We start from the raw sequence: 15,928 nt of genomic DNA, 5'->3' as shown, positions 1-15,928 counted from the left end.
ATTTGGTAAGTGACCATCAGGACAACAATAGAAATCATGTAGAACTAGATCAAACATGAGAGGGAGAGTGTGATTTCATGTAATGAATGAAATTAATTGACCCCCTAAAGAGGGAGCAGAAGATCTGGATTTGAGTATTGGCTCCTCTACTTACTAGCTGTGAGATTCTGGGCAACTCCTTTACTCTCCTTGAGCTTTAATTTCATCATCTGGAAAATGGGTGGTCAAACTGGCATATTCTGATAATTTACATTTTGAAATTATCTTTTAAAAGATGTCTAAAGTCACAGCAGGGGCAGATGCCACATTTTGTACAACCTGGGATTCTACAACCCCTTCTTTCCCCCAATAAAAGAGCCAATCAAATTCAGTCTTGCAAAAAAGAAGAGGTCAGAGTAAGATGAGATATTACAGAAGAATCATTTTAAATTAAGTTCTTATTGAATACTTGGATCCCTTCCCAGCTTTTATTCCAAGTAAAGTCTCTGAAATTGTGTAGAAGAAAAAATTCACCACTTCTCTCATGATGGGGAAATGTATTATCCCAGTCCTTCACAAAGTTTATATACCATCTTCACTAATAGTGCATAATTTAATGAATAAACCAACTTTAATAAATTCTAGAATATTAGAATAAGGGAAAACTCAGTGATGCCCAAAGGAAATAGTTCTAGAGCGAATAAAAGGAAATATTTATTTCACAGAGATCACATTATTTAGTAGAAAGTACATTGACCTATAGGTTAAGAAACTTGGTAGCCTTGTGGTCTTGAGCAAATCCCTTCATTTTTCTGTGGCCCAGTTTTCTCATCTGTAAAATAAGAAGGATGGCAAGATTATGTATGTTTAAGCTCTATGATACCATCTTATAAAGATAACCTATTGTTCTCAGTGAAGAGACAGACTGAAAACATAAAATGACTGAAGTAGAGTTTAGAGAAATTTATATAAAATAGACCCAAAATGTGCATTAAAGGTAAACAAGGTCCTGGAAGGAAGAAAAAGACCCTAGGAAGAAGCTAAAATGTAGATGAGCCAGTGCCTTCATCATACTCTTGGCCTCATCTTGCTGCACTAGAGACTTCAGGGAATTTCCTCTTGGGTGAGATCTGAGACTTTTTAGGCTGAGCTGAATTACCTCACTCTCAATGGTAGAGTTCCTTCACTCTGTGTTATCTAGTATGTATACTCTTATGTATACTTTCTCTGATTAATACTTGGTTTCAGGATGGGATAATCCTGCAAATGTAGAAAAAAAATTAAACCTTTTTCCTTTTTTTCAACCCATTCAGAGGAGAGAAGAAATTAAGTTTGTTCTTTACTTTTGAAATGCATTTAAATGTTTAGAGTCAATGTAGTTGCTATTGGAAGTTCAACACTGACATTAGGAAAATAAGAAATGAGATCTAAATTTCATTTTTTCTTAATGTTCTCATTCTTGTAACATAAAAAGATGATTTTTAAAATTATGTATGTGTGGTAAACAAAGGAACGTAAACAAACTAGCTACATAATGAGTGCTGTTTCTTTGTTCACGTTTGGTTGTATATGAGTATGCACAATCATTCTCATGATAGATAAATCTGGAAGCCAATTATATACATGTTTTTAAAGAAAACAACCTAATCCTGTTGCTTTCTCAATATTTGCTATCCCATGCCCATCAATTGGGGGATGGCTGAATAAGCTGTGGGATATGAATGTGTTGGAATACTATTGTTCTATAAGAAATGATGAGCAGGCAGATTTCAGAAAAACCTGGTAAAACTTACATGAACTGATGCTGAGTGGAGTGAGCAGAATCGGAGAACATTGTACACTGTGTGATGATCAGCTTTGATAGAATATAGCTCTTCTCAGCAATACAATGATCTAAAACATCCACCTTCTGTAGTTCCCAGATTGCAGTATGTGTCATTTTCTACTATTGGCTTCATGACAATTCAGACAATTATCGATAGAATCAAAACTCAAAACAATAGCAAATTACAGTCTCAGAAATTTTTACCTCATGTAGCAAAATTTCATCAACCTTATCTTAGGACTTGAATATCTTTACTTATGCTTCCCTGTTAACACCTCATTTATTTTTCACTTATAAATTAAATTTATCTTATATTTTACTTATAAATCTTTTTCTTATAAATTAAAACTAACCATATTCTGACATATAGCAAGTACCTGATAGTTAATTCATCATTAATACATTGAAGCTACATCTCTAAACTATCCTATATACTTTTGTAATAGGCAGAAATTCCCAAATGAAAATTTGCTGTATATTAAACATTATTATCAGTTTTATAACAAAATATTCCTCATTAAATTTTTAACAGTTTTCAATATCTGTTTTTATCACATCCTTTTAAAAGATCAATTCATAATCTATTGGCATCAGATTAAAAAGAAGCTGTTTTGTCTAACAGCATTTCTGTTGCAGTGGTCTCTCCAATTTCACAATATAAGAGAATGTAGAAATATGATAATAACATAAACAATATCATGTATTTAAAACATGAAATAAAATTTCAGATGACCTCAATTCAATTCAAAGCATTTCCAAATTATCATATATTTAAAAAACCATTATACTTATTTCCTTGGCATTTTAGACTGACTTTAGAGTTATCAGGCATGGAACAATTACATTCAATTAGAGAAATAATAATAATACAGTGCTTAGCACACGCCAGTCACTGTGTTAAGCACTTTAAAATCATTATATTATTTTGGTCCTCACAACAACTCTGAGAGGAGCATACCATTATTATTTTTTTCTATACAGATTAGGAAATTGAGGCAAACAAAGATAACTTGCTTAAGATTATGCAGCTAATAAATTACAGCAACTGGAATGTAGCAAGTTTCCCTGAATTTTTCCAGCTTGTTTTCCAATACCTTCATTTGGGAACATGATCTAAGATGACAGGAGTGAACCAGGATCGTAGGGAGAAGGTCTCTGAACTGAGGAAGTCACAGGAGATCTTTGATTTAAACAATCTTTTCTCCTTTCTTGGTTAACAAAAGGTGGCTTTAATGTGCACACTGAACACCTTTTTTTTTTTGTCCTGTTCATTTTGGGATTACTTCTAAACAAGCTTCCTTATGCTAAAAAAAATGAAGTTATCAATCTACAGGGTGGAAAATTATGTGTCATTTATTTTTTTTAATTTATAATTTTTTTAAACTCAAGTACAAAATAAGAATGGGGGAAAAAAACTATTGCACAATTTGAAATGTGCCGTTGGGCATGGCCTTTGATCCAACAATACCACTGTTAGTTCTGTATCCCAGAGAGATCATAGAAAAGGGAAAAGGACCAACATGTGCAAAAACATTTATAGCAACCCTTTCCATGGTGGCAAAATATTGGAAACAGGGTATGCCCATCAGTTGGGGATGGCTTAACAAGCTGTGGAACATGAATTGTAATGGAATACTATTGTGCAGTAAGAAATGATGAACAGGCAGATTTCAGAAAAACCTGGAAAGACTTGTACAAACTGATCCAAAATGAAATGAACAGAATCAGGAAAACATTTTTGCACACAGAATACAACACATTGTGTGATGATCAACTATGAATGAATGACTCAGCTCTTCTCAGAAACACAATAATCCAAGACAAGTACAAAGGACTCACAAAGGAAAATGCTGTCCATATCCAGATAAAGAACTGATGGACTCAGAATGCAAGTTGAAGCATATTTTTTCACTTACTTTATTTCCTTTTGATCTGTTTCTTCTTCCATAACTCTGATGAGTATGAAAATATGTTTTACATGATAGTACATGTATAAACTACATCAAACTGCCTACCATTTTCAGAAGAGGGGAGTGGAGGGAGGGAGGGAGAAAATTTTGAAACTCAAAATCTTTTTATAATGGATGCTAAAAGTTTTTCTTAACATATAACTGGGGGAAAAATAAAATGCTATCTAAAAATTTTTTAAAGGAATGGGCAAATACTACTGCCACATACACAGCAGAAAGTAAGAGAGCAATAGATTTCCATTTCAAGAAAACCTATATAAAGAATACTACACACTATTTTCAAAGCTCTCCAGCTTTTCTTTGCTTCCTGATAGGTTTTCTTTTGTTCCCTCCTGTGCATTTTTTTACTTTGTTTTTTCCATTCCTTCCCCTCCCCCAAAAAGGCTACAATGAAGCATAGATGATAGATAGATAGATAGATAGATAGATAGATAGATAGATAGATAGATAGATAGATAGATAGATAAACATACGCGTATACACTCACAAATATATATAAGACCATACTAGGCTTATTTCCACATGTCATCTGCTTCTCTGAAGGTAGATAGCATCTTCTTTCATAAGTCCAAGTCTTTACATGTTTTTTTCTAAATCAACCAGCTCATCATTTCCTACACCACAGTAACATTCCTACATAATCACATTCTATATGAGAGATTATCAATGAAAGCTCCTCCTCCCCAAATACTCTGCATTCATTCTATTCTTGGCTGCACAGGGTTTTTTTTATACAAGAAAATTGTTTAATTTAATTTAATCAAAATTTTCCATTTTACATTTCAACAATGGTCTCACCTTTTAATATGGTTTAAGGTCTGATACTACTGAATCTGCTTTTTTTATGTTTTTTTTTCCCTTTGTTTCTTTGAAGTTGCTGACTTTTAATTCTTTTAGTAATTTAATTGGGATAGCATTACATAAATAGATTAGTTAGATAAAGCTGTCATTTTTATTGTATTGGTTTTACTTACACATGAACAATAAATATCACTTCAATTATTTAGATCTAACTTTATTTGTATAAAAATGTTTACATTTGCATAGTTCCTATGTCTATATTCGCAGGCATACTCTCAGGTATTTTGTACTGTCTAGCTATTTTAAATGATCTAAAACAATATCATATAATATTGCTGACCTATTGTGTAGTTTCCCTATTTTTGTCTTTTGATTAAATCTGTTTTAGCTTTCACTTTATATGAATTCATGATTGCTACCCTGATTTTTTATATTATAAATTCTACTGCTGACCTTTGTTTTATGTTTGTATCTCTCACTTTTATAGTATTCCTGAAAGCAACATGTTGTTGAATTCAAATTTTTAATCTGTTATCAGTTCCAATTTTATGGGTAAATTCATCCAATTCACAGTCTAATCTATAATTACTTGTATATTTTTTCCCTCATTTTTTCTCACTATCTTTCTTACCCTATTCCTATCTCTTTTCACTCCTCTGTTCTACTTCTACCTTGCCCTCCTATTCCTTACTCTACCCACCCCTCCAAGAATCCCTCCTTTATCCTCCCCCCCCCACCCTATCACCATGCTCTCTTATTTCTGAATTTAGAAGACTTTTATACTCTTCTAGATATATTTGTTGTTCCTTCTTTAACCCATTCACAATGAGGGTAAGTTTCATTTCAGCACTACCTGCCCGCTCCCCTGTCCTTCTTCAGTATCAGTTTTTCCCTTTTTTATTCATTTGTTTGAGATAATTGCTCCTTTTTATCTCTTCCTGCACAGTTTTGTTTTTTTATAACCACCCCATCATACTCATCTCAGTCCAAGCCTTTCTTTCAAAATACTCAAATAAGAATGAAAATCATAAAAGAACTAATACTATTTTCATATAAAAGAAGTAAATGATTTGACCTTATGGAATCCCTTATATATATAAGTGGTCCTTAATGTTTACTTAATATTTCTTCTGGATGCTATATGTTGAATTTCCCCTTAAGTTCTTCTGTTTTGTCACAAATACATGCAAGTCAGTTCATTAAATGGTCTATTTTTTCCCATTTAGGAATATACTTAACTTTGATAAGTAAGTTACCCTTGGCTGTAACCTCAGTTCTTTTGCTCTGTGAAATATAGTATTCCAAAATCTGTGGTCTTTCAATGTAGTAACTGCTAGGTCTTGTGCAATCCTTATTGTAGCTCCACAATATTTAAACTGTTTTTTTTTTCTTGTTGGTTCCAATATTTTCCCCTTAACCTTGGAGCTTTGAAACTTGGCTATGATATTCCTGTAAGTTTTCCTCCTGGAATCTCTTTCAGGTAGTGATAAGGAGATTTTTTTTTCTATTTCTGTTTTGCCTTCCTGTTCTACAATGTTAGGGTAACTTTCCTTGAAAATTTCTTGTAATATTGTATCAAGCTTCTTTTTTATCATAATTTTCAGACAGTCTGACTATTATTATTATTATTATTATTATTATTTCTGCTCAATGGGTTCTCCAGATCAGTTGCTTTTCTGATGAGAGGTTTCACATTCTCTTCCATTTTTTCATTCTTTTGATTTTGTTTTATTTCTCTGCGTCTTGGTACATCATTAGCTTCCCTTTGCCCAATTCTAGTTTTCAAGGAATTATTTTCTTTTTTAAGTGTTTTGTTCTCTATTTCAAGTTGGTTGACTTCTTTTCATAATTTTCTTGATTTTCTTGGATTGCTGCTTTTTAAAAAAAATTTCCTCAATCTCTCTTATTTGATTTTTAAAGTCATTTTAAAATTCTTCTAATAAATTGTTTTTGTGTGCTTGTAACCATTTGATGTTTCTCATTGAAAAAGCAGCAGGTTTTTTAGCTCTGTTATCTTCCTCTGAATGTAAACCCAAATCTTCTCTACCCCCATAATAGCTATCTATGGTTGGATTCTTTATCCTTTGCTTGCTCATTTTTATTTAATTTTTAGAAGATATTAGTATGATCATGTTCTAGTTCAGAGGTACGAGAAATAACACCCCAAGCCTCAGGTCCTTCTTACTGTTATTTTCTGAAGTCTGTTCCAGGGCTCAACCTTGGAGTCTCCTCTCCACCACAAGCCAAAGCTAGAGTCCCCAGTCATGCTGTTCCTCAAATGATCTTACTCCCTGCAGTCTCTTCAGTGGCTGCAGGCTACATCTATCCTCCCTTCACTGGATCTGAAACCAGAGACCTTGCTCTCCTGCAAGTGCTCACAGCTAACAGGATCCCCACCCCTCTGCTACTGTACTCATCAGGTGTGTGCTAGCTCTTTGTCCCCTAGAGTGGCAGCCCAGCCCAGCCAGACCCCCGACACTGTCTGTGAGAAGAAAGTTTCTAAAGCTGAGGCTACCTCCCAACCCCAACTACCAGCAGGGCTTGTTGTTTGTGAACTTCACTCAGGCCAAACCTCTGCCTCTGGAGGTTGGGTCTTTCCAGGGGTCTTTTTAGGCTGTCTTTGGAGAACTACTTTACCCTGACTTTTGATTATTTTCCATACTCTACATTCCTTCTGAGACAATGTTTTATCTTTTTCTTTGGAGTAAATCTGAAGAGCTGAAGTATTCTGACCTATTCCTCCATCTTCTCAGAATTCTCTCACTTTTAAAATTTTTACAGAATTTACTTCTTATTTTTCTTTAAAACAAATTCTACAGAGTGACACCCTAAAATTTGCTAAGATATTTCAGAAGGGAATGAGTTCCTGGAATTGCCCAAAGTTCCATGAGTTCTCCCCTACAATCTGAAAATTATGAGTCTCCAAATTCCTTAATGATTCATCTTCAAACCTTCTTAATCTACTAAAATGTTTTTTATCAGTTTTTAAAACTTTGATGATATGACTTTATTTTTGTAATTCTAATGTGGTCAAGACTGAAATGACAGGAAAAAAGTGTCTTGCAGGGTGTTTTTCTTCTTTTTTCTCTTTTCTTATAACCTAATCTCCCTCAGAAAGCCTAAGGTGAAAGTTAGTCCTGCTTACTGGAACAACTGCTTCAAGTATGAAAACTATTCATCTTCCTCAGCATTGTAAACTCTTTGTAGCCTTTTTACAGTCTTTCTGGCTAGTTGCATTTTAAATCTTTCAAGGTAACAGAATCTACAAACAACACAAACACAACACAAAAAAAATGCATCTTATAAGACATAAACAGAGACAAAAAGATAAGATAAGATAGATAGGATAATACTATTTAAGAATCCAAGTCACAAAAGTCTTCTCTTTGGTAGTTTTGAGTACTATTTATTAAGTCCCATTCAGGGTGCTGGCTTCATCAAGACACTTCTTAAGGTAATTTATTTTATCCCAATCAAAAGAACCCTATGTTGGTCAACGATGTCTAATTATGCCAATTATTAAGAAACCTACAATTATCTAGTTCATGAACTAAATGCATATGCCCTACAACCAAGTTCTTTAGCAGCTGATTTTTACTTCCCAGGTTTCCCATATTAGAACTGAGAGAAACAAATACAAAGATACCTGTTCCAAAGATACTTCACCAAGAAGATACTGACAAATCCTCACTTGAGTTGTAACACCAAAGTTTCAGTCCTCCAAGGGAGTGGAACTTGACCAAAGACAGGAGTTTGGGATTCAGAAAAGTAAAAATCACTCACTGTTCCAGAGTACAAAGGGCTCCTGTAAGTACTGTACCTTGTTCTCACTGGATCAGAAGGAATTAACTCTTTTTGATCCCACTTCTGACACCAACTGTCAAACCCTGAAAATAAATAATCAAAGAGCCACAGAGGTTATGCACCAACTGTTAATTCTGAAAAATAAAATAAAACTAAAGAGCTCACAGAACATACAGGCAAAAATCCTTCTTTATTCTGTTGGAAGAGGGAAACTGAACACAAATTCCAGGGTCTCCTCTATGACTGAGAAGCCCCAAAACAGTGAGACTAAGCCTTGTTACATGTAGTTGTGGCTAGACAACAAACCAAGCAGTGAGATGTAACCACAGCAGTGAGGCATAACAGTAACAATGAGGTAAGTTTGCCCAGTGACAAAAAGTCTATTAATAGCAGGGCTTCATGACTAGAATGTGGTTCCTGAAGTTGCTTGTCTGAGTTCAGTGACCACCTGGGGATGATTTGAACCAATTCTGTGATTTAGCTGCAGCAGAGTTCATCCAGAGGGTGAGTGCAAAGGCTTGTTATTATGCCAAACTCACAGCACAACATGCTTGCTGGGCTTTAGGTCTGTAAAACATGATGCCCTCTAGTAGTAAGAAAAGAGAGGAGTAAAGAGAAGTGTTCTTGGGGTGAAGGTCCTGAGAAGTCCCATTTCTCTGTAAGGGAAGTAACACAGGCTCTCTGCTCATTCCTCCACTGGAATCCATGGAAATGGGCCACTGTCTGGGACCCACACATACTCCAGAAGTTGACCAGAGTTGGAGCCACCACTCTGGGACACTAAGATATAATCCCAGGGTTTTGAGTTGTCAAACCAGGGAGAAAACCCAGGATTGGGGTTGGGGGCAAAACTCCACAGTTCATTTCATTTCTCTTCAACTCGAACTTTTCCCCAGCACTCATAAAATGCCAAGTACATTCCTGGGGCATTCACTAGGGTGTTAGGGTAGAGAGGTTAACCATAGAGCCTCTGTCTTATAGTCTAATAGGAAGGAGAAGGCAGGGTACCAGAAGAAAAGCAATCAACTAAGACAATAAGACAATCAAGTAAGAGAAGTAGAGAAAAAATGGGGAAGAGAAATGAGAGTGATGCAAGAAAATCATGAAAAATGAGTCAACAATTTGTGAAAGGAGACCCAAAAAATGCTGAAGAAAATAACACTTTAAAAATACACTAACCCAAATGGCAAAAGAGATCCAAAAAGTCAATGAGGAGAAGAATGTTTTAAAAGCAGAATTGACCAGATGGAAAAGGAGGTCCAAAAACTCACTGAAGAAAATAATTCCTTAAAGATTAGAATGGAGCAGATGGAAGATAATGACTTTATGACAAATCAAGAAATTATAAAAGAAAACCAAAAGAATGAGAAAATAGCAGACAACGTGAAATATCTTGTTGGAAAAACAACTGACCTGGAAAATAGATCCAGGAGAGACATTTTAAAAATTATTGGACTACCTGAAAGCCATCATCAAAAAAGAGCCTAGATATCATCTTTCAAGGAAAACTGCCCTGATATTCTAGCACTAGAGGATAAAATAGATATTGAAAGAATCCATTGACCACCTCCTGAAAGAGATCCCTAAAGGAAAACACCTAGAAATATTTCAGCCAAAATCCAGAGCTCTCAGGTCAAGGAGAAAATATTGAAAGCAGCCAAAAAGAAACAATTCAAATATTGTAGAAACAAAATCAGGATAACGCAAAATCTAGCAGCCTCTACATTAAGGGATCAGAGAGCTGGGAATATGATATTCCAGAGGTCAAAGGAGTTAGGATTAAAATCAAGAATCACATATCCAGAAAAAAAAAATGAGTGTAATCCTTCATGGGAAAAGGGGTATTCAGTGTAATAGAGAACTTTTAAGCATTTCTGATGAAAAGACCAGAGATAAATAGAAAATTTGACCATCAAATATAAGACTCAAGAGAAGGATAAAAAAGGCAAACAGGAAAGGGAAATCATAAAGAACTTAATAAGATTAAACTGTCTATATTCCTACATGGGAAGATGATATTTGTAACTTCTCAGTATTAGGGTAATTGGAGGGATTATATACATATAGACAGAGGGCACAGGGTGAGTTGAATATAAAGAGACGGTATCTAAAAAAATAAAATTAAGGGGTGAGAGATGAATATATCTGGAGAAGGAGAAAGAGAGAAATAGAGTGAAGTAAATTCTGTCTCACATAAAAGAGGCAAGAAAAAGCCTTTACAAGTAGAGGGGAAGCATGGGGAGGTGAGAAGGAAAGAGTGAACCTTACTGTCATCAGATTTAGTTTAAGGAAGAAATAACATACACACTCAATTTGGTAGGAAAATCTCTTACACTCAGGAAATTAGAGGGGAAAAGATAAGGGGGTGAGGGGATGATAGAAGGGAGGGCAAATGTGAGGAGGGGTAATTAGAAGTAAACACTTTAGAGGAGGGACAGTGTCAAAAGAAAAAGTAAAATAAATGGGTAGGATAAGATGATGAGAAATGTCATTAGTCTTTCACATCATGACGGTTATGGAAGTATTTTGCATGACTACACATGTATGACCTGTATTGAATTGCTTACCTTCTCAGTAGGGATGGATGGGGAGGGAGGAAGGGAGAGAAGTTGGAACTCAAAGTTTTAAAAATGAATGTTAAAAATTGTTTTTACATGCAACTGTGAAATAAGACATACAGGCAGTGGGGTATAGAAATCTATCTTGCCCTACAAGAAAATAGAGGTGAAAGGGATGAGAGGGGTAAGGGAATGTGGTAGAAGGGAAGGCAGATTGGAAGAAGGGGTAACCAGAACGCACACTATCTTGGGATGGAGAAGGGAAGAGATGGGGAGAAAATTTGGAACTCAAAATCTTGTGGAAATGAATGCTGAAAACTAAAAATTAATTAATTAGGGGAAAAAGGTCAAGAATATCAAGGAATTTAACAAAAAAAAATAAGGAAGGTGGCCTAACAGTAGTATATCTCAAACTATATTACAAAGTAGTAATTATCAAAACAATCTGGTACTAGCTAAGAAATAGAGTGGTGGATTGGTGGAATAGATTAGATACATAATATATAATAGTAAATGATCACAAACCCACAGATTTAGGAAATCACTATTTGACAAAAATTGCTGTGAAAACTGGAAATTCATTTGTGAGAAACTAGATATAGGCCGACATCTCATACTGGTCAAAATGGATACATGATTTAGACATAAAGGATGGTATAATAAGCAAATAGGGGAGCATGGAATATTTTACCTCTCAGATTTATGGATAAGGAAAGAATTTATCACACAAGAGATAGAGAGCATTACAGGATGTAGAATGAATGATTTTATTACATCAAATTAAAAATGTCTTGCACAAACAAGACCAATGCATACAAGATCAGGAAAAAAAGTAGGGTGGGGAGCAATTTTACAAGTTCCTCTAATAGAGGCCTCATTTCTCAAATACAGAGAGAACTGAGTCAAATTTATAAGAATATGAACTATTCCCCAATTGAAAAATGGTCAAAGGATATAAACAGGCACTCTTCAGAAGAAATCAATGTTATCTGTAGTCATATGAAAAAAATGCTCTAAATCACCTGATTCAAGAGATGCAAATTAAAACAACTCTGAGATGCCACCTCAAATCTATCAGATTGACTAATATCACAGAAAAGGAAAATGACACTGTTGAAGGCCGTGTGGAAAAATAGGGATACTAATACACTTTTGATGGAGTTGTGAACTGATCCAACTATTCTGGAGAATAATTTGGAACTATGCCCAGAAGGCTACAAAACTGCACATACTTTTTGACCTAGCAATACTACTACTAGGTCTATTCCCCAAAGAGATCAAAGGAAAAGGATATAAAAATATTCACAGCAGCTCTTTTTGCGGTAACAAAGAACTGGAAATTGAAGATAGGCCAGTCAATTGAGGAATGCCAAACAAGTTGTGGTATATGAACATAACAAAATAGTAATGTTTCATAAGAAATGACAAGCAGGAAGATTTCAGAAAAACCACTGGGAAGACTTATATGAATTGATGCTGAAGTGAGCAGAACCTTGAAAACATTGTACACAGTAACAGCAATATTGCACTATGATCAACTGTGAATGACTTACCTATTCTCAGCAATACAGTGATCCAAGACAGTTACAAAGGATTCATGATGGAAAATGCCAACCATCTCCTGAGAAAGAACTAATGGAATCTGAATGAAGAATAAAGCACATTTTTCCTACTTTATTATTCTTGAGGGGGTTTTGGTCTGTGGTTTATTTGTTTTTGATTTGTTTGGCGTTTTTTTGCAACATTGTTATTATGGAATTTTTTCTACATGATCATACATGTAGAATCTATATCAAATTGCTTGTCTTTTCAAGGACAGGAGAGGGAAGAAGGTCAAAAATATGGAAACCAAAATATCTTTTAAAAAGAATATGGAACTCAAAATGTTTTTTAAAACAAATGGTAAAATATTTTGCTGATATGTAATTGAGAAAAATGAAATGAAAATTAAATGTGGAAAAAAAATAAAAGAACATCCATTGTAGGAGGCACCCCTGACTAGCCATCTCTTCATTTCCCATAGGACCACACTCCTCTGAACTTCTCTATACTGCCTTGACCTGGTTACCTTCTCACCACCTCCCTCATCACCTCCACTTCCCCAGTTTTCAACTATTTGTGTATTAGGTCCCCTGTTAGAAAAAAGTAAGCCCATTGAGGGCAAGGACTGTCTTTTGACTTGCTTTGTATACTGAGAGCTTAGCACAATGCAGGCACATAATAGGCATTTAAAAAAATATTTGTTCACTGACTGAATGATTGATGTTTTCACTTTACCTATGAAATATGAAGAAGGGGGCTGTTACCTGCTACTACATACTAAACAATTATGGATTCCTACTAGCCCGGCTGTATTGTTATTTGTTTTGGTTAGGGAGAGGGTATTGGGTGCCCTGAGGGGGTAGAACTGCAGTCTCTCTTTACTTTTCTGTCATTATCCCTTTCTACAATCTATGGAAGTTTGTGTGCCTCCCTCTCAGAATAATATTTTCAAATACATAAAGTAAAATAGTATTACAAAATGTGAGGCATGAATTGAACTTATGTTTCCACAGAAAATACGTAACATCTGTAATACTAGTAATAATCACTTAATATCATTTTAGAACCCTCAAGAAGGGCCAGAGCCTGAATTAGCCAACCAGAAAAAGAGCCTGGACTTAAGACCTTCTTTGTTCTCTGAGTAAACTCAGAGAATACCTCTTCCTATGCCAACAAGGCCAGATGGGGCATTCTTTGACATTATTCTTTATAAGACCCTTAACCCAAGACACTAACTTGAATAATGGGACGTTTTCTTAATATTTTATGGATACATACTATGTTATGGTATGTTAATGGTAAAGAAAACACAGATATCCTGGGTCATAATTGCAACTGATACTTTGTCAACTCTTTTAATCTTATTGTATTTACCACCTATTCAATTAAGATATCACTTAGCCTGCTTTCCTCTTCCCAGACTTTCAGGTTGACACCAGAAAGACTGTACATCAATTAAGGTAATTCCTTTAAAAGAATTTATATCATGTCATTCTATAAAGAAAATGAGGAATGTGCCCAGGTGGGTTGGGGTTAACCCTGGAGTGCTGACCAATGGGAAGCAGGCAGGAAATTTGAATTAGAAACAGGGTTTGCATTGGTCTAAACAAATGCAGCCGTCCATTAGGAGCTACCTGTTCATTTACAATGAACTTAAAAATTAATATAGCTTTCTTGATTTCACAAGCATTGTTCTTCGATTAAAGGGAGCATGTTTCTCACAAAAGGAAGCCAATTATGTGAAGCTGCTGTTTGTCCTTCGTTCTGGAAGAAGTCCATGATATCAAGGAGGTGATGCCATGACATGCAAGTAAATTGGGTTTAAGTGAGGATGGGCTGTGCGAAGGGGAACATCCTCAGGTTTTCCCACCAAAACAGAAACAAATGTTATTGGCACTCATTCTGAACCAATCAAGGGTCAAACAGTAACCACCTTCAATAAATGTAAAAAACAATTGTTTCTGTTTTCAGCAGAAACCCTGAGGGTCTTCCCCTTCCACATTTTCTTTTTAGAGGTGATTCTTTGCCTCATTTTTATTAAGCCTTAAATCATTAAATGGGCCTTGCCTCAGTCAAACAGACCTGTTAAGGACCTTAGCTTTAAAAAGCCAAGGTCCCCCACTGCATCCTGGGCCATCTCCAGGTGTCCTGATCCATATCTAGTTACTAGACCCAGATGGCTCTGGAGGAGAAAGTGAGGCTGGTGACAGTAACGTATTAGAATGAAAACTGAAGAGTCAAACTTCTTTTCCTGGAAAAGAATCACCCATCGTTCTTTCGAATGAACTAAACTACAACTCAGAAAAAGGGCACGCTTGACTTGCAGGATTGTCTCTCTGCTCCTTCTCGTCCAATGAGAGGGGACCTGAGACCCACGGAGGGGCGGAGCTTAGAGGCAGTTTCTCACCGCCCCCTTCAGGACCTCTTTCGGTTTTCAAAGAGGTCCGCCGCTACCTTATATAAAGTTCGCGCTGGCTGTGGGATAATTGTCCTATCTGGATAGACTTCGCTGACTTTAACCATGTCTGGGCGCGGTAAAGGAGGCAAAGGTCTAGGCAAAGGGGGTGCCAAGCGGCACAGGAAGGTGCTGCGGGATAACATCCAGGGCATCACCAAGCCTGCCATCCGTCGTCTGGCTCGGCGTGGGGGCGTGAAGCGCATCTCGGGGCTCATCTACGAGGAGACCCGCGGGGTGCTGAAGGTCTTCTTGGAGAACGTGATCCGTGACGCCGTCACCTACACGGAGCACGCCAAGAGGAAGACCGTCACTGCCATGGACGTGGTCTACGCTCTCAAGCGCCAGGGCCGCACTCTCTACGGCTTCGGCGGCTAAGCGCGCTTCTCTGTACGGTGCACTCTACTTTTCAAAGGCCCTTTTCAGGGCCGCCTACATTTTCGTTCAAAGGAGTTGTGCTCTTTGGTTTGCTATTGGTTTGCTACTTTTTCATAGAATATTGGTCATGAATGGGTGAGTTCTCATAACTGACAACTTTTGCTCACAGACAAGAGAAAGGGGCTGAGGTCTAGCGTCACCTAGAGCTCAAGATTCCCCTGGTAATGTAACAAAGTAAACGTTGTCAGTACTTGAGCTGTCTAAGTACCGTCTCCATTAAGCCTCCTTTACCCGCGCTAGCGCATGCGCACCCCAAGGCCAACAGCAGTACCTGCATTTATCTTTCTAACCTAGGAATAGCTGTTAATAGCATTTGTACTTTTCTATTGTGCTAATATATTTTATGTATAACGTTTATATATACAGTTTTATTCCACTCCTAACCTCTAAGGTCTTTATGGCAGATACTGACTTCCCTAAACTTTCCAGCCCAAGGATACCGTAGGTACTTGATAAACGGCTTGTTTATTTTATTTGTCCACTTTACCACTACCCTCATCCTCCCAAGTCAAACCCTTACTTTCCTACATTTATCCAGTCAATAAACTTTTGAGCC

At 36.3% G+C, this 15,928-nt stretch overlaps 1 protein-coding gene and 1 long non-coding RNA gene across 2 annotated transcripts; one reads left to right on the top strand and one right to left on the bottom strand.

Annotated features, from left to right (window-relative positions):
• Positions 1-672: 672 nt before the first annotated feature.
• On the bottom strand, positions 673-8,325 carry LOC140523581 (uncharacterized). Its single transcript, XR_011973425.1, has 3 exons — positions 8,222-8,325; positions 1,773-1,931; positions 673-811 (listed from the first exon to the last, which is right to left on the bottom strand). It is a non-coding gene; the product is annotated as an uncharacterized lncRNA (long non-coding RNA).
• A 6,631-nt stretch (positions 8,326-14,956) lies between these two features.
• On the top strand, positions 14,957-15,369 carry LOC140523580 (histone H4). Its single transcript, XM_072638392.1, has one exon. It carries the CDS (start codon positions 15,001-15,003, stop codon positions 15,310-15,312), a length of 312 nt encoding a protein of 103 aa, XP_072494493.1. The 5' UTR covers positions 14,957-15,000; the 3' UTR covers positions 15,313-15,369.
• Positions 15,370-15,928: the final 559 nt, after the last annotated feature.

Source organism: Notamacropus eugenii, chromosome 2, assembly GCF_028372415.1.
Source record: "Notamacropus eugenii isolate mMacEug1 chromosome 2, mMacEug1.pri_v2, whole genome shotgun sequence".
Taxonomy (NCBI): domain Eukaryota; kingdom Metazoa; phylum Chordata; class Mammalia; order Diprotodontia; family Macropodidae; genus Notamacropus; species Notamacropus eugenii.
This window is presented reverse-complemented; position numbering and strand designations above follow the sequence as displayed.

Excerpts from the sequence above, each read along its gene's own strand:
- LOC140523580 (XM_072638392.1), top strand. The coding sequence starts at position 15,001 with ATGTCTGGGCGCGGTAAAGGAGGCAAAGGTCTAGGCAAAGGGGGTGCC.